This window comes from Macrobrachium rosenbergii, chromosome 23 (genome assembly GCF_040412425.1).
Source record: "Macrobrachium rosenbergii isolate ZJJX-2024 chromosome 23, ASM4041242v1, whole genome shotgun sequence".
NCBI classification, from domain to species: domain Eukaryota; kingdom Metazoa; phylum Arthropoda; class Malacostraca; order Decapoda; family Palaemonidae; genus Macrobrachium; species Macrobrachium rosenbergii.
In genome coordinates this window covers 17494684-17513816 of record NC_089763.1, presented here as the reverse complement: position 1 = coordinate 17513816, position 19133 = coordinate 17494684, and the positions used below count along the sequence as shown (strand labels likewise).

General features: G+C 41.5%; 1 protein-coding gene across 2 annotated transcripts in view; it reads right to left on the bottom strand.

Annotated features, from left to right (window-relative positions):
* The window catches only part of cin (Molybdenum cofactor synthesis protein cinnamon), a 77716-nt gene that overhangs the window by 55642 nt on the left and 2941 nt on the right, over nt 1–19133 (bottom strand). The window contains exons 1-2 of one of the 2 annotated variants that reach the window (XM_067125325.1): nt 14382–14415; nt 11196–11331 (exon numbers count right to left, since the gene is read on the bottom strand). In XM_067125325.1, coding sequence (XP_066981426.1) covers nt 11196–11312 — 117 coding nt within the window. In that variant the 5' untranslated portion in view covers nt 11313–11331; nt 14382–14415. Of the gene's footprint in view, nt 1–11195; nt 11332–14381; nt 14416–19133 lie in introns of those variants that run through there. The other variant, XM_067125324.1, reaches the window with a different exon arrangement.

Here is a 19133-nt window from a genome sequence, read left to right as displayed (position 1 = left end):
CTTGTTCCGGTTCATCCTCATCTGAAGAGACAGGATAACAAGGTGTTCTTGCTCTTGGAATTGACAGTTTTCTTCTTTAAAAAGCCCACGAGTTCCTCAACTGATGCTGAATTGGGACTGAAGCAGAACCTTCCTGAGGGAAGAGGCGCCGAGTGTCCCATGGTTGGTGCTGGGTGCCCTAGTTTGGGGAGGCAAATGATGTCAGCAGTCCGTTTCCTCATAAGGAATGTCGAGGCTGGGGAATCAGGAGCAGCAGGCTCGAAGAAGTCTGGAAAATTCACCGAAAAGAATCTTAGCACAGACGAATAGGCAGGCAGAAGGAGCAGTACTGTACCTTGTTCCGGTTCGTCCTCGCCTGAAGAGACAGGATAACAGGCGTCCCTGCTCTTGGAATTGACAGTTTTCTTCTTTAAAAAAGCCCCACGAGTTCCTCAACTGATGCTGAATTGGGACTGAAGCAGAATCTTCCTGAGGAAGAGGTATGAGTGTCCCATGGTTGGTGCTGAGTGCCCTAGTTTGGGAAGCAAATAGCGTCAGCAGTACATTTCCTCATAAGGAATGTCGAGGCTGGGGAATCCAGGAGCAACAGGCTCGAAGAAGTCTGGAAAATTCACCAAAAGAACCTTAGCAAGGCAGATAAGCAGACGAAGGAGCAGTACTGTACCTTGCTCCGGTTCGTCCTTGCCTGAAGAGACAGGATAACAAGAAGTGTCCTTGCTCTTGGAATTGACAGTTTTCTTCTTTAAAAAAGCCCCACGAGTTCCTCAAGCTGATGCTGAATTGGGACTGAAGCAAAATCTTCCTGAGGGAAGAGGCGCGCGAGCATCCCAAGGTTGGCGCCGAGTGCCCAAATTTTGGCGCCGTATGCCCCATTGTTGGCATCGGCGCCCAGAAGTGGGCAAGTGGTGAGTGCAGAAGACTGAGCGGCAAAGCAGGCGCCAAGCGAGTCGGAGAGGTGCTCCGAGCTGAAACATAGCAGGCAGTGACAGGCACATACTTGAAGTATCGTATTGCTCTGAGATCAAATTAGGGTGCTCATTATTTCGAAAAAGGTTCGGACTATCCCAAGAAGATTGATGACACACAGAAGAAGCAGTAGCAGGTGGAATGGTGAAACTGTAAGAGGGCTGAGGACTCACACTAGCCTCTTTATATCTTAACAGGAGGAGCTGTCTGCCCAGCCAGTGCCTCTTGAAGTCAAGAGACGGAAGATCAACACGGCTGGCGCCTCGTCCCGACAAGAGTCCTCTAATCCGACTACAGACGAGAAGTACTGAGCAGGCGCCTTTCCAGTGGCGCTCTGTCGTAGCCTGGGACTGTGCAACTGGCTCGACAGAGGGGGCAACTGCCCGTTAGCAAACCCCACCGGCCTCCCTTGGACCTCCGTTATGTCTTCTCCCTGGTGCGGGGGAGCAGGACAGTGACCTTTGTCTAGGAGCACCGGTGGGACTGGTAGACATCTCCTCAATACTCACAACACTGTCACTAGGTGCAACACTAACACTTGAGTCGATTTCAACACAAAATCCTTGAATGAGGAACCTAATTCCATAACAGTATTGGCCAGAATTCAAATTTCTATCAAATTTTGCTCCGAGACTGGCAACAGCGTTGGGATCGGGCTACACAGGGAACCTGGTAAAGAGTCTGGGGTAAAGGAGTAGTGGGGCTAAGGCTGGGAGACATAGGATGAATCAAAGGAGAAGAAACAGAGCTATCTTCTACCACATTAGGTAAACAAGGAATCTCCTGACTAGCTCTATTTTTGGCTCTAAGGGCTGCCTTCCTTTTCCTATCTTGGTCTAATTTGTCCAGGTGGGACATCAAGATCTTCCATTTACTATCTTCCCAATCCTGACATTCTGGACATGTAAGCTCTCTACTACATTCCTGCCCCCTACACTTGAACCACTTAGTGTGTGAATCATAAGTCACCTTTGTAAGTCTAGTTTTACACCCCTCCATACAATAACGAATGCTTGAAGAGCTGGAGTCAGACATATTTGACATTCTTTAGAAATAAAGTTAACTAACGATATTACTACGATAGAAAAAGCCACCACAAAAAAAAGAGAGAGAATACTTCACCGAAAATACATGACAAAATCCAAAAAAAAGATGAAGCAGCGACTGCATGAGACTACTGATGTTAACTGGGAGTTGGCAGAAAACAAACTTATCCTCTCTGCTGAGTTGCACCTGTCAGTCCCGAAAGTAGGCAGGACCCTGTCACCTACACAAGCGATGGTAGCGCCACCGTTAAAATTTGAATTTCGTTAAGACTGCCATTTAGAAAGCTAGTAGCTTATGTAATTGCTTGGCAAGTCACTTATATAAAAATTATTATTATTTAATATTATTTTGAACAGCAATTCACTTGATCCATTATGTTCAATTTTCTCGATTATTTTCTCACACTTCCATTCATACTATTCACCCTCCTTGCTAGCTCATAAATCCTTCCATTTTTGCTTGCTTTTGTGTACACTTTAATACAGTAATCAGTTCTTTTCTCTGCTTCATCTAGCAACACAGATCTAATGATATTACTAACTTGTTATATCTGTGAAACTGGGACTTTGAATCATTTTTAAATAAATGATATAACTTCAACTGCATCTCATTTCAAGTTGCTAATTCATATTTTTCTTTATCCACCCAGAGGCAGTGCCCCATTTCACCTGCCAACATTCGTATTTTGGCTGTGAAGCAAGCCTACACCCCATTTTGATTACTGGAACCAATGACATTTGTGATGACAGCCACAGCAATTCACCTTTCAGATCAGTTCCAGCTAATGAGCTTGATTACCTTCAGAGAAAAATTTCCCACTACTGTCTTGGAACTCCATCGTTTAGTGAAAAACATAAGTTGATAACTTCACCACATAAACTTGTTACAATTCAACCCAGTGATCATCTACTCAGCTATGTATCTGTCATCCAGATTATGCCTAATTTAACTGATGCACCACCGTTCAAGAACTGCAATCTTGTCTGAGGAATACAGTACTGTATACTTTGGTTTTGTCGATTAAATACCATACAATTTGTAAGGAATTAATTCAGGAACATATAAATGTATATAAATTTTTAAAATTATGAGTTTTTACTTTTATCTTTAAATCCTGCCTTTGATAACTGTACTTAATTTTGCAGATTAATTAAAGGTAATGGATGGTTAATTTCTAACATTCAGGAAAGAAACCACTTCACATACTAGAATCACCATTTCCTTTACACTCCTCCTCAGGGGAAGTGATAGAAAAGAAAACGTTCCTAGACAACTCTTTCCAGCACTAATGGTACTGATGAAAGAATAAAGCACTCCAACTCCAGGAGTAACTTCAAATAGTACTGAAAAGTGTAAGCCAGTATATCATCAGGATCTCCACCTTAGATTTGGAGAGAAGGATTCAGGAAACTCTCAATCTCTCATCAGAAGAGATGAGACTTGAGTTACCATTCCTACTGAGGAATGCATGAAATGAGAGTAATCCTTACCCCTATGAAGCTGAATGCAATACGGTAAGCCATAAGACTTTCTCATCTCAATTATACACAGAGGCCAGGAGAGAACATTCACAAGTGTAAAGACTTGGTCCGACAGCAAAATAAAGTCTTCAGATATATTTTTGAAATGCTTTACAGCACTGAGAACGTAAGTCACTCAAGACTGAAGTTCCTGAGAGGAAGAGACTGTTCAACACTTAAAGTAGACACTATCCTACTTACAAACGAGTTACATTCCGAACGGCCGTCTGTATCTTGATTTGTTCGTAAGTTGGTTTTGATGTGTAGTGCATAATTTTTGTTGATGTTTACATTCAAATTTTGCTCTGGGTACCTACTCTGCTAGTAGGAATTTTTGCAAAGAACATGAGGAAGAAGAAGAACCTGTTCTTTTAACCCCTTCCCCAATTATCCCTAGCATTCTCATGATTAACTATCATGTATTCTTCTTACAATCACAAGAATATTTGTTCATATTCTTAAAATATTCCTACTTATTTCTATCTTCCTGATTTAACTCAGTCTGTGATGAACCCCCATTTTCTATACTGTACAGTATTTAGTATGTATTTTTCTAAATCAGGCAGTATTATATGGAACTGGATATTAAAAGGTAAAAAATACTAAATTTTATTTGCTTCTTTGTACCTTTCTAACATCCAAAGTAATTCCTTATAATACTGCATGATTTAAAAATACTAAATATAGAAAATGGGAAATTTAGAAAATGGATATTCATCACAGACTGAGTTAAATCAAGAAGATATAAATAAGTAGGAATATTTCAAAGTATGAACAAATATTATCGTGATTGTAAGAAAGAATATGTGGTAGTTAATCAGTACTAGGGATAATCAGGGGAAGGGTTAAAGGAACAGAGTTCTTAAACTTCATGTTCTATTCTTTGCAAAAATTCTTACTAGCAGAATAGGCACCCAGAGCAAAATTTGAACTTATGGGTGGCAAAGGGAAGTGCTCTGAACACAATCTTAACTTGTGATCCTGTCAGTTCATATCTCTGAAAGTTCGTAAGCTGAAAGTTTTTAAGAAGGGTAGTGTTGCACAGACAACTCCACTGGAGAGGAGAGGTCTAACCCAAACAGAAAAAGACTGTAAAAGCAAACCTTAGCCTTTATGTCACATTCTGAGAGGGACCTTACTTGGCTGTGGTAAGAAGACGAGCCTGCGATCTGCTCAGTTCAAGCCCTGGGCAGAGATTTCCCCTTCTATAATAATAATCACAGCTCATACAAGACTGAAGACACTCCTCCCAGTGATGCAAGTTTGCCAGCAAACTTAAAAGGTACACTAATAAATTCCTTGCTACCCTGCAAGAAATCTCATTCTCTCAGGAGCTGCTGGAGAATTCCAATGTAAGATGGAAGAAGTGTAGTGCTCAACAGTAAAGGCAAATGAGAGGCTGACAAGGAAAGAGGCCTGGGTCACTCTCACAGTGCTTTGACCAGAGAAACAGCAAATCAGAAAACCTCTCAGACAGAGGTCAACAAGGTACAGACAGTGCCAAGAGATGAAGGAATGAGAAACAATATGTTTACCACCCCTCAAAGAAGTTAGGGAAATAGAACAACAAACACAATCAAGTGCTCTGCAGATGATGGAACTTAATTCCATCACTACTCCAACAACAAAAATGAAAATAAAAACCGAAGTTCTCTCTAATCCTAGTTTTTATCAGTCTTGTACAGGAACTAGAATATCCGAAACTTTTTCACTATTCAAGAGAGTAAGGACCAAAATGCCCCTGCACCCAGACACTGACAGTTCACTTGAACTGCAATGACATTCTGTTGCACTGAATGCATAATAAAGAATACCTGATGGTAGCAAAATGACATCTTTATGATAAAATAAAGTTTTATATACAGTATACTTACCAAGTAATTACACTGCTTATAGTTTCACTTGCTGGCAGCTTGAAAATTTGAAATTTGCGGTAGCGCTAGTGTCGGTGTAGGTGACTAGTCCCCGCCCACTATCGGGGTAAGAGAGGAATGACTTTAACAGTGAGATTCAATTGTTTTTGCCCTTCTTTCCATATGAGGGGAGGAGGGATGGTTTGATTCATAGCTACTTGGTAAATATATATAAAACTTTATTTTATCATAAAAATGTCATTTTTTATATGCAACAACAAGTAGCTACACTGCTGAATCCCAAATTGACATGGAGGTGGGATGTATGGATTAACTACCCAAAACATTATGGATGATAATGAGTTAGGAGGATAGCAATATCAGCATTGGTACAACGCTTGTCATTCCTTACCTGGTAAGAGAGCTGCTGTGGCGCTCATCTTAAACCATGTAGGGTGTAGCAGGAGTTGGCCAGGCGCACCTCTACATAAGTGGGTGCTTTGCAGCAAGGGATGAACTCTGTGACTAACAAGTATACAAAGGCCAGTTGCCTTGCCTGGGCACATACTGACCAACCAAATGATCAGAATTAATGAACACGAACATCACCTACACCACAAAATATATAAACACCACCTACCCATTAACACTAAGACTGGTGGGTCTCCAGGTACACAGTACCCCCAGGCTCCCTTACGACTCAACACCCAAGTTCAAGGCAAAGAGAAAAGGAAGGAAGAAAAGCTTCCTACGCTTCCTCCCCAACACCATGCCAGCCACAGATAATGGCCTAAAGTACTACAATTTTCAAAAGTAGTTTCCACATCATGAAGATAATGGGTGTAAAGTTAGACTTGCACCTCCAGTAAGTCAGAACTGATGATAGACAGCTTGTACTTGAAGACTAAAGAAGTGGAGACAGCTCTGGTCTCGTGAGCTTTAGCTTTGATGGGCTTTAAAGCCTCTTCTCCAACCTGAGAATGGGCCTCAGAGATCAGATCCTTCAAGAAGAAAAACAAGCCGTTCTTTGATAGGGCACAAGATGGATTCTAACCAAGCACCACAAATTACTCATAGGACTTCAAATCATCTTCGTTTTGTGCAAATAGTACCTCAGTGCTCTCAATGGGCACAGAACCTCTCTCCTCCTCATCTGGGCCTAGTATTTTTCACCAGGCTTTTCATATAGAAGGAACAAGGCCAGGGCTTGATTGGGTCTTCATTCTTTGCTATAAAGCCCAGGGTGAAGGAACAACAGCATCACCTTGGGAAAATCCCACTCTCTTGTCAAAGCATGCACCACTGAGCCCTTTTGGCAGTCGCTAATGTCACAAGAAAAGGATCTTCCTGGTAGATCTCCTGTGAAGCAGAACAAAGAGGCTCGGCGGGGTCTGTAGAGCTACTTCAAAACACGTCAGATTCAAGAGATGGCCTCTTGTCCCTTGGATCTGAAGGTATCAAAGCGATTTTATGAGGTCAGACAGGTTCTGAGTAGCAGAGATTCATGCCCTCTGTGCGAAACACCGAACTCAGCATAGCCCTGTAGCCTCTGATTGTAGAGAAGGACAGGCCCTAGATGTCCTCAAGTACAGGAGAAATTTGGCAATGTCTTCTACAGAAGTCTTAGAAGATGAGATGTCATGTCTTCTACACCAGGCTCTGAAGATTGTCCACTTGGCTTGACAGACGGTGTCGGAAGAGGACTGCTTACATTTGGCAATAGCCTCTGAAGTTGCTCTTGAAAACCCTTTCTGTCTGAGGAGTTTCCTGACAGTCTGAACCTGTCAGGGCCAGAGTGGACAATCCTTAGTGGAACCGCCTGAAGTGGGGTTGTCTGAGTAGACTTGGTCGCTGTGGTAACAACCTCGGGAAGTCTGTCAGCAGCTTGAGGAGATCCAGGAACCGTTCCTGTCGCAGCCAGAACAGGACCACTAAAGTCACTGTGACGTTTGTGTGGTTGCAGAACTTGTAGAGGACTTCGTATCATGCAGAATGTGGGGAAGGTATAGAGATCCTTATTTGACAAGTCTTGTAGCATTGTGTCCATTGCCCTGCTAGAGGGTCTGTACTGGAGAGCAAAAAACTGGTAAAGGATGATTCTTGGACGTCACAAACAATCTATAAGAGGTCTCCCCCTCCAGCTTCACAGATCCACACACACCTGCAGATGAAGAGTCCACTCTGTGGGGAGTACCTGACACCGCCCAGCTCAACCCGTCCACAAGGACATTGAGCTTGCCCTGGATGAACGCGTCACCTACTTGGTCGGTCATGGTCTGCCCATAAAAGGAGGTTCGCTGCCGCAAAGGGAGAACAAATGAGTCCCCCTTACTTCTTTATATAAGTCAGGGCCGTAGTTTTGTCCAAGTGTACAGTCACTACTGGACTGTGGACTATTGAAGCAAAATGCTGAAGGACCAGCAAATTGCCATCAGCTCTTTGAGGTTGATGTGCCAGTGAATCTGCTCCTGGGACCAAGTTCCTGACACTTCTTGGGTGCTAGAAAGTGCTCCCAACCCAGATCCGACATGTCTGCATAGAAGTCTAGGTTGGGGGTTCAAAGGAAGAAGGGACTTCCCTTCTGATAGCCTGCCTTCTGACTTCCACCACTGGAGATCCTCCTTGATTTCTTGAGATATCGGAAGACAAATGTGTCTGGATGAGCTTTCCTGTCCCAACTGGCCCACAGATAAAACTGAAGGGTTCTCATATGGAGCCTTCTAGGGGAACAAACTGCTCCATGGAGGCTAAAAAGTACCTAGAAGGCTCATCCATTGGTTCGCGTAACAGGTTTGGCAGGTGAGAACTTCGACTTTCTTCAGGCATGACTGAATTCTTTTGGGTGATGGAAAAACCTGAAAACTCTGAATTTATCATCATCCTCAAATAGAGAATCGTCTGAGATGGAACCAGCTGGGACTTCTGAAGGGTGATTAGCAGACACATCTTTTTGTGATAAACAAAGGGTATTCGAAGGTTCTCCATGCACCCTCCTTCGACGGTGATCGAAGAAGCCAATCATTAGGAAAGAGGGAGATGTTTGTCCCCATCAAATGAAGCCACTTGGATAGCAGAGCAATGACTCGGGTGAACACTTGCGGAGAGGTCAGGCGAAGCATAAGGTCCGAAGTTGGTACACTCTGTTTGCAGGAAACACAAAACGTACATATTTTCTGGATTCGGATGTATAGGAATGTGGAAATAGGCATCTTGCATGTCTATAGTTGTCATCCAGTTGCCCGGTGAATGGATGACATGACAGAAGTGACTTGTTTCCATCTTGAATTTTTATCTTTTCGACAAAAATTCCAAGGTGCTTACGTCAGTACAGGCCTCCAACCCCTGATGCCTTGGGGACTACGAAGAGACAGTTGTAAAAAGCCATACATCTGGATTTCTTCGACTTCCTCGATGGCTGTCTTCTCCAGAAGAGCTGACACTTCATTGGAGAGGGCCAAATACTTCTTGGATCCTACCAAGTAAGCAGTCAAGTGACAGGCGTGTTGACTAACTGGGAGCTTCTCCTGAATGGGATGAGTAGCCCTGTTTCAGCAATGACACAATCCACTCTTCTGCTCCACTTGTGCTCCACCTCTCCCAGTAATGGAGAAGCCTGGCTCCTACTGGTGCATGGAGGAAAGGTGTCAGACGCATCGGAAAAAGTGCCGGCGTTCCAAGGAAGGCAAAGTCCATCCATGAGCTGAAGTCTTGGGTGCTGATGGGCACTCAGATACTGAAGAAGGCGCTTGGGTACTGAAGGGTGCTTGTGTGATGACAGACGCTCAGCCAACTGGAGGAACAGGCGCTAGCAGGCGCTCGGGAGCTACTGAGCGTCTGGGCATTGCTGGGAGGTCGGTTGCTTTGGGAGGCTTCGGGTGCTACTCGGTGCTCGTGAGACAACGAGGGCGTCTCGAAGCAGATGAACGATTGGGCTCACGCACAGGATACACTGGAGAAAAAGTGTTCTGGGAATCCCAGAAACTACAAGAGGGTTGCTGCAGGGCTCCCTAAATTTCTTGTAAGGCACTGGAGGGGAGTGGACCTTTTTAGTGGGCCAATTCATCACTAAAGCACCAGCAGCGCCTATTCTTGGGGCTGGAAGCCTCCCGAACTCAGGATAGCCTACTCACTTCCATTCGGTTGCCTTTCCAATGGCTATCTTTGCCATGACCTGGAAGTTGCAACAGGTCTGACTGAGGCGACAACTGCGTGTGGGCAGACCCTACCAACCTCCCCTTGGGCCTCCGGTATGACTGCTCCCAGGTGTATGGGAGTACGCCAGTGACTTTTGCCTGGGATATTCGGGATCGAGCAGCTGCCACCTTTGACATCAAAGTGCATTACAAGTTTCGACTCGAGGCTGGCAAGGGGGGGGTTCAGAAGTGAGAGAGCTGGGTAAAGGAGTAGGTTGAATAGTCGCAGAAGTGGGAACAAGTGACACAGCCGGGAGCAGGAAAAGGTAAAGCAGGAATATCATCATCAACAGAACTAACATGGTCTTGCTATCTACTGTTTGTTTTTCAGCTCTAACGGCTGCCTTACGTTCTGTCTAATTTCGCTAAATGAGACCCCAAAACCTTCCATTTTCTAGCATCCCACACTGAACATTCGTCACAGGTTCGATAAACTGAACACTCTTGTTCCCTACATTCAACTTGCACAGAGTGAGTCACATTTCTCTTTAGTAAGCCTAGTATTGCAGCAAAGGCTTCAATAGTGCAGGCTAGCAGCACTAGAGTCAGAAATACTAGGCTAAGTCTAAAGAAGTCAACAATCGAGTTATAATGTAAGTCAAATTGAAGAAAATCGTCCTAAATTGAAAATTAATGGTCTCTAAGTAAGAGAACTAATGTAAATACAAAAGCTGTAGGCTACCAGTACTTCACCCAAAGAAGAGAATCTCAAAAGAGAAAAGCAACCAAAGCCAAAATTTAATCTGACTGCTCACAACGAACCACTGTCGAGTCAGCAGAAAAAAACAACTGAATCTTGCTGTTAAAGTCGTTTCTCTTACCCCAAAAGCGGCGGAGACTAGTCACCTCTACTGACACCAGCGCTAATGCAAATTTCAAATCTTTGAGCTACCGGCGGAGTGAAGCAATAAGCAATGTAATTACTTGGTAAGTTACATATATAAAATTCATCTTTCAACCATCCCAAACCTGCAATGTTAAACACATTGCAAACTCAACAAGACAGTGCTGTGAAGATGAGGTGCGCCCAAAAAGCACACACTCGAGATGAAACTCATCCCAGGTGGGAGCCTCCCTTCAGATGCTTCCAAAACTGAGGTGATACTCAAGGTGGAGTAAGAAAACCCCAACAAGGTTTCTGTGCTCAAGAAGTCTGAATCAGTAATTCAGTGCTGTATCAGACAGAAACAACTATACTGTGTGCTTTATGAAGTACCTATGCAGTATTGCTTTGTACCTAAGCAGTGCAAAAGCAGACCAGTGGTCAATCCAGCAACAAAGGATAGAAATAAATGTTGCTTCCAGACTAATAAATGGGAAATGGGCTATACAACATTTCACTTTGGATGGTAGAAATTGTCACACTTGCTTTTATCTGAGAAAGACCAGAGCCAAGTTAAGATGCCTCCATGCTGTTGCAACCACCTCATGTGCTACTTTTGTTGACCTTTTGTACCTATTTTCAAGAACACAAAACAGTTAATACATAATATAAATAACAAATAACAATAACTCTACCAAACCAATTCCAAATATTCTCTAAACTGGAACAATTCTGAAAAATTGAAAAATTTTGTAAAAACTAAACTGCTTATAAATAAGATAAAGATACAAACCTTCCCCTGAAAAATCTTGCAACTCTGAATAAGTTCAACAAGGTTGGCTCCACTTTCATCTACAGCTTCACCCCTGGAGCAACGATCACTCACTGTTAATACACCCACAGTGATCATGATGGACTTTCAAAAAAAGCTGTGAATGAAAAAACTTGTTAAGACTCCAGTTTGAAAGGTCACTTACAAGTCAAACTGCAAAACATAAATCATTAAATTTTCAAAAGACAAAATACTTGTCACAGGTTTGTAAATATCCTTCATTTACATGTTTATGTTCACGGTAGGCAAATTCAATTTACCACATTATGTATCAACAGCAAACACATTACCTATGGGATTTTGAATTACATAATTCTGCAATTAATTTAACAAAGAAAATGTTAAAGAAGGAGTACAGCAACTTAAAAATCAGCAAACCTCTCCTCTCATGAGATCGGGACTGCTTACTCCTATTAATAACAGTATCTTCAACTCTAACATGCACTTATCAAACACAGTTTCCACCTCCTTTACACAGTGTGATGCAAAAAATAGACTTGCTCTTCCAGTAGGTCAACTGGAGAATGGAAGAAAGGGACATATTGTGTCTGAAGGCTAAAGAGGTAGCTACTGCCCTGACATCATAAGATTTCACTTTACAAGTAGGCAAAATGTTCTCCTGAATCCATGAATGTGACTCAGAAATTAAGTCCTTCAGAAAGAACAACAATGTGTTCTTAGTAAGAGAACGCAGACGGGTTCTCAACTGAACACCAGAGGCTACTGGATGGACTTCTGATCTTTTTGAGTTCTGCTCAGGAAGTATCTCGGGCTCTAACAGGACAAAGTACTGCTCTTCTTCCTCAGAACCAACTAAGCCAAGGATGTCCAATAAATTCTTAATGGTAAAAGAATGAGGCCAGGCATGGACAGGTCCTCGTTCTTGGCTAAAAAACCTAGGGTAAAAGGAGCAAACTGTCTCTTGGGAAAAACCTACTCTTTTATTGATGGCTTGAATTTCACTAATACATTTTATAGTAGCTAAAGCAATGAGGGAATAGTGTCTTATGAGTGAGATTCCTCAATGAAGTGGAACAGAAGGGTTCAAAGGTAGGACCTGTCAGCCACTTCAATACTACGTCCAGGCTCCAAAGACCAGATCGTCCTTCCTCTGCTCAACGTATCAAAAGACGTGACGAGGTCATTAAGATCAGAGTTTGACTAAAAGGCCTCTATGTTTAAAAAACTGAGGTAAGCATAGCTAAATACCCCTTTGATGGTGGAAGACACATGTTTCTAGAGCTCCTCCAGATATAGGAGGAAATCAGCTATCTGAGTTATAGATGTCTCAGAAGAAGAGACATTATGGCTGACGGCACCATCAACGGAAGACTGCCCACCAGCCTGGTAGACGAGGCTAGAAGAGTTATGCCTGCATCGTGCAATAACCTCTGCAGCTTCCCTTGAAAAACCTTTCACTCTGACAAGCCTGCGGCTCAGCTCATCCGCCAAGGCATTTTAATTTCCCTGGATAAACCAGGTGACCAGTGTCACTCAATTTTTGATCCATCCACAAGAGTAGATCTCTTGCTGCCTGGTAGAGACAGAAGGAGTGAGTGCCGTCTTGTTTCTGGATATAGGCTACTGTCTTGTTGCAGACCATGTTCGAGGAATACTGAAGGCCCAGGACCCGCCTTCCAGTTCTCTGACATTTATATGCAGGCCTCGTTGCTCTGGGGTCCACGTGCCGGATACCTTCTGATTCCCCAGTAGGGCTCCCAGCCTAAGTCCAAGGTGTCTGAATACAAGTCTAGGTTGGGGATCAGAGGTTCAAGGGACTTCCTTCTGATAGTCTTTCTTCAGACAGCCACCATTGCAGGTCCGATCTGATCTCGGGGTGATTCAAAACACGTGGGTCGGTTGTGTTTTCCTGTCCCAGTTGGCCTTTAGAAAGGATTGGAGAACTCTCATGTGCAATCTGCCCAGCTTGACAAATGACTTCGATGGATGCTACTAGAGTCCCCAGAAGGCTCATCCACTGCTGTGCCAAGCAGGATGGGAGGGCTATAAAGCTGCAGCCCATCTGAAGGCAGTCGGAAGTTCTCTTTGGCCTTGAAAAGCCCAAAAAGTCAGCGAGTCATCCCCAAATAGAGGGACTGATGAGAAGACCTAGTTCCTGGGTGAGGAGAAGAATCTTGTGCATGTCCTTCATACACTTTTCCTTTGTGAGGGGATTGAAGTGGCCAGTCATCCAGATACTGACTGACGTTTATCCTTATACTGATGGAGCCATTTTTGCAAGAGAAGCGAGGACTTGAATGAACATCTGAAAGGGCTGTAGAAAGGCCGTAGAAGAGGCAATTGCACTGGTGAACTAGAAAGTCATCTGGGTCAGTCAAGAGAGCTTTTGTCGTTGAATTGAACAGAGACTTGGCTGCAGTGCAGAGATAGTGCAGTCCCCAGCTTACGGCGGCATCGGTTAACACCAATCTGGTTTTTACAGTATGGCTCTTGTCTAGAGACACTGTCAACTGGGTTTTTGTGCTGATCTCCAGTTAGCGTGACCAATCTCCTTAACAGTAGCATTTGATCTCCAGTTAGCGGTGCCATTAAGTGGGTAATTAGCACTATTATCACTTATTTTCATTAGCAGCACTTGGCCAGGGAGCGGAATCCCCGCCCGTTAACTGGGGACTGCCTGGTATAGCTACCTTTCACAACAGGTAAGATTTATCCCATATAATGGAAAATACTGGTTTTTAAGTTGATAATGTAATGAATTTAAACCAACATCAATATGTAACACACACACACACGCCCCCACACAATCCCTTTAACATTTTTACATACAGTCTGTGATGTTTATTCACAAGATTATAAAGGTAACACAGTGCTTGGATTCTAAACAGTAATATTCCACAAACCACATCCCTGGATTAAAAACTTTGAAATTACTCTCTTGTTCCAATCAAAGCTCTTAGTGAAAACATTATACTGCCAATTTAGTTAAAAAGAATGCTTTAAAGCAAAGCAACTACGGTATTTGCTGGTCGTTAAATTTCTGTTATAGTTTATCACATAGATATTTCCATGTTTTAAACAACAAGGACTATAGTACAATTTGCAAAGGTTCAAAACTTCTTGTCTCCTCAGTGGATACTAGTAACTATTCGATCCTACACTTAACAATAAAGTATGTATATGTACTATCCGCATGGAGAAAATGAGACGAGATGTCTCAAAACTGAATTTTATTAATCAAGCTTGTGGTTTATTTTCTTTGAATAGTACTGACTGATAAAGAACTTTTGACTTGTTGACTCCTCTTTTATCTCAGTATCTTATCAATACTTCCATTATCTACATTTTCTATAAGGGCATCCTCAAACACCACCTATTCATACTGTACTGCCCTCACTTCCCTTTCTACTTGTTCATATTACCACTTTGCCTACAGAAGCTATAAGGGGACTCCCCCACTTGCATTGCTTTATATTTTCTTCAATTACCAATGAGCAGGCCCCTAGCAGCCCTGGAAAAAAAGCATGAGTCTGACCATAAAAAAGCATGAGTTATACAGTAATCTTGAAGAAGTAGGAGTGCCACATGGATATAATGTGATATTTCAAATGCAAGATTTCAAGCATTAAATGCATACAGGTAGTAACGTTTAAAATTCATTATCAAAGAATAATCAATCGGTACAAGCAAGCAGGTGTTACTTGCTCCATTATAATAAATATATTTTTTTTTTTTTTAAAGGGGCATGCATCAGGCCCAACCCTGACCAACCTAGTAACAAGAGGTATTTTCTAGCTTGTTCTATCTTACAACTAATTATGAAACAAAAGTTATAGGCCCTTGCATTTGGTTTCAGCCTTTTTTTATTAATTTATTTGGTTCAATTACACTCCATTATCCACCTCAGATTTTCAGTGAAATAAGCCTTTGACTAGCATTCAATAATGGTTAAGTAATATGTAAACAAGAAGGTATAATCAATCAGATTAAATATCAACAGCTACAGAAATAGAGCCTGCATATAATGAGCTCCACATTACTTTAACATCTCAAACTAAATGACTACGATAATTTCTCAGTCACTGAGGTGCACTATCACTCAAGTTTTTTTATTCTTGTTTAGAAGAGCAATTTCATCTGAAATTTTCTTCAGTTCAGCAGATGATTTCTCCAACTTTGCACTCCGGACTCTAAAAGAACCAGAGCAGCAGCTACTCCTGCACTGGCAATGGCTTCAGTCACAAGTTTTCTTGATGCTTCAATCTCATCTTGCTGTAATTTTTGTTTTTCCATAGGTCTGCCGCCGCCTCCTCTTCTTTCCTCTAGAGTTTTAGCTGCTTTTCCTCTTCTTTTGTTTTTCTTCTTTAGCTCTCTTTTCTGCATCTTTCATGGCTTTGTAATTCCTGTGTGCACTTGAAATGCATGGATGAGTCTTGGCAGTGATTGGCACTTTACTCCTCCTTCGTGTTTAACTCTGTCCTGCACTGTCGTAGACCATTTATGGACCTTTCATTCAGGCAACTCCTACTGGCTGTGACCAAATCTTGTTAAGAGAGAAACCCCCTCACAACATAAGCCTGTCCATGGCTCAATGTCAATGCTGCCTTGACAAGTTTTCAAGATTTGGATATTTGGGGATGCCTAGACTGGTGACATTTAGAATATTTCCCAATATACATCAACTCCCTTCCACCTGATGCAGTGTCCATTTGGGCTGTCATACTCCTCATCTATATATGACTCCTCTGTAACTACTTCATTTGCATACAACTGCCACTCTTGCATAAAGGTTGTCATGTTCTGACAAAGGCACAATTCTGGGCATTTCACAAGCCACTTCTTTGATAGACTTTTCAGAAGACCTCTCTCTTCTCATCAATGGATGCAGGCACTGCAAATGGTGAAGCAACCTGCTATTCAGTGGTACCCTGTCAGCCCAGTACTTTACCACTACTGTCATGAACTTGCAAGCATCATTAGATGGCAGTCTATATATTAACCAAAACATCATTACTAATAATGTGGCTAATCAACAAATCAATAACCAAACATGCTGCGCACTCATTCAACACACTTCTGCATTATTATATCTATTCAATTGAAAACATTGACTTTTTAATCCTTTCAATTTTTTTTTTTAGTGGAGTTTCCTAAAAAAAAAAAAAAGTAGGAAAAGTAGAACTAAGTAGGAGGGGGTCTGGAAAAGTAGGAGCAATAGGAGGCCTGATAGAGGACAGCAAAGTATTTGGTGCTTATTCTTGATGGACACCAGCATTTATCTACAATTCTTCTAATATATACCTAACATGGTCTTCTCCTAGATCTTGTGTTATTATGTATATAACATCAATAGTTTAATGAGTCTTTCATTGCCCTTGGGTTTCAGGATGCCCAAATAATTGCTTGCCTTCTTACTGTAACATTAAATATATACCATCTCTAGATGCAAAGTGTGACATTACCTCTTCCTTTCACATAGGTCAGTACTTCTATAGCTGTTTATAGACTGCCTCTGGTTGATCTGCTTAGCATACATGAAAGTAAATTGACAACTGCTTATTAAACATTTTGGGCCACATTCCTTCAGGACCTTCAATACTTTTATAGTGTTACACTACATCAATGGTGACAATTTCACAGTAATACATCTCCATTTCCTTTTAATGCTACTGCTGAAAATTATTATTATTATTATTCTGGCCATATCTCTGCATCTCACATTTTCAAATATTCTGGTTAGCTTCAACAACAATTGGTTCTCCATATCCTTTTAGTAAATTACATCTTATTCATGATGGTCCTAAAGCTTTTCCTTCTTTCATCCTCTCCAAAGCAATCCTAACCTTTTCACATAGCACTTCCTTTGTTGGTACATCTGTCAATTTCAACATCTTAAAGTTTATAAAGTGTCAATTCATTCTATAGATTTTCAAGTAATACCTCCACCATTCCATTATTTTCTCTTTCAACTTTAATTTTCCCCTTTCCATCTATTACATTTCTCTCTAAAAATTTTCCTACTTTTAATGACCCCTTCCACTATTTCTAATATTTACTTTCTTCTATTTGCTGTTGAGATTTGATTCCATTCCTCCCCAAATTTTCCAATTCATCCCAGTGACCCATCCTCTAGTCTCTCTCCTCTTCTCTGCTTGCCCTCTGCAGAGCCCAAGTGTCCTAAGCCCTTTTGTAAACCTTGAGCCAATCATCACATTACATCTCCCCTCTCTCTCTTCATATACTTCTTTACTTAACAAACAATTAACAGCATAAAAAGTCTCTACAATACTGTGTTTTGACATAACCTGCATATATAACAGTAAAATCTTCTCACTTTTGTTGTCAACACTCAACATGATATAACTGATTACAGTTCCAACTTCTTCACTCTTATGATATCCTGCACCATAGCCTTATCATATCAAAACATACAAAAAACAAACTTAGGGCAATACAAGACTATCATTATGACTAGCCACAAAGTACATAATGTTAAATACCATAAATACTCACAAAATTATAATAGCCTGATATCGTACGTAAATGAAAATACTAGCCAAACTGTATTTGGCATTACTCACCATTTTAGATCAACCTACAATAAGCTTTCAATATTCGGCAAATAATAACAGTGTTATAAATTAACCTCTCATCAAACACATGGATTATACATTTTTCTAACTGGATATATTGTGTTTGCCCATTGTTTGCTGGAGCAAACAACTCATTTTATTAACTTACCGACACTGATATGTATTAATTATTGGGTGGACAACACTGAAACCAAGGTGTTTGGGTAGGAGACCAAAAATAGTGAACTGCACTAGCAGTTAAAAGATTTATATACTGTATGGAGAAAAAATACAAGAGAACAGATGGGGAAAAAAAAAGACGGCCGAGTGTGTTACACACTTAACAATGACAGGGGGAAAAATTAATAAAAAGCAGAAAAATTTGGCAGCAGTGATTACAGGGATACATCTAACCTAACCTATGATAAAAGGTCCTGTAAAGGTGAAAACTACTTGCACGGCTTCCTTCCCACCAGTCACCTAACATAATATTCACTGCCTTTGTTTCAATCTCTTACTTTTGGTAATGATAATTCCGTATTTTCTTTATATTTTACACTCATGCTCCTAGGACTGGTATTGAATTCAGAGCCTGTTTGCATGTGCCTACGGTAGTTACCAAACTAAAGGAGGTGGTAGTAGTCTAGATTTTACCCAAGGTTTTACCTGCATTGTGTGTGTGTGTGTGTGTGGGAGTTTGGTTGCTTGGGGCATTGCTTCTTAACCTCAGCCACGGAGCACTGCAAAGTTATATTTACAGTGTTGCATCAGAACCTAGGACAGTGTATCCTACCTGGCCAGAGGTGCATCCTAAAGGTGGCCAGTAATGTTCACTTATGCCTGCACAGTTGGCCTGTGCAGTTATAACTGAACGTTAATGTGAGCAACCTCAACAGTTTTTTCTAAACATTAGGCGGCCCTGAGCAAATAGCTCATCTCCAATAAATGTGCCTCCTGCCAAACTGCCTGTGCGAGCACTTCAATGTTAATGTGGTGGATGCAACTTTTTCGGTTCACTCTGTCCCTGGACAGATAACATGTACCAGTCAAGAAGACAGAGTTGAGTTTTATTAAATCTAAAGGGTTTCTACCTAATTTGATAATATATCGGATTTACTTGTTTTCAATAATTACTTTATGGATGTCAAGTAATATATATTCATAATTTGTCATTTTCCCACAGGAAAAATAATTATGTATAATGAAAGGCTGAAGGTGGCTTGGCATCATTCCTGAATGTCTTGTAGATTTCATTGAAATCTATAAAATCCAAACTATTGTAACAGATTAAGCCTGTGTATGTTTATTCGTGGTTATAAACCATATATGCAAGTTAGTTTTTAAATGAGAATAAATATTAACTATG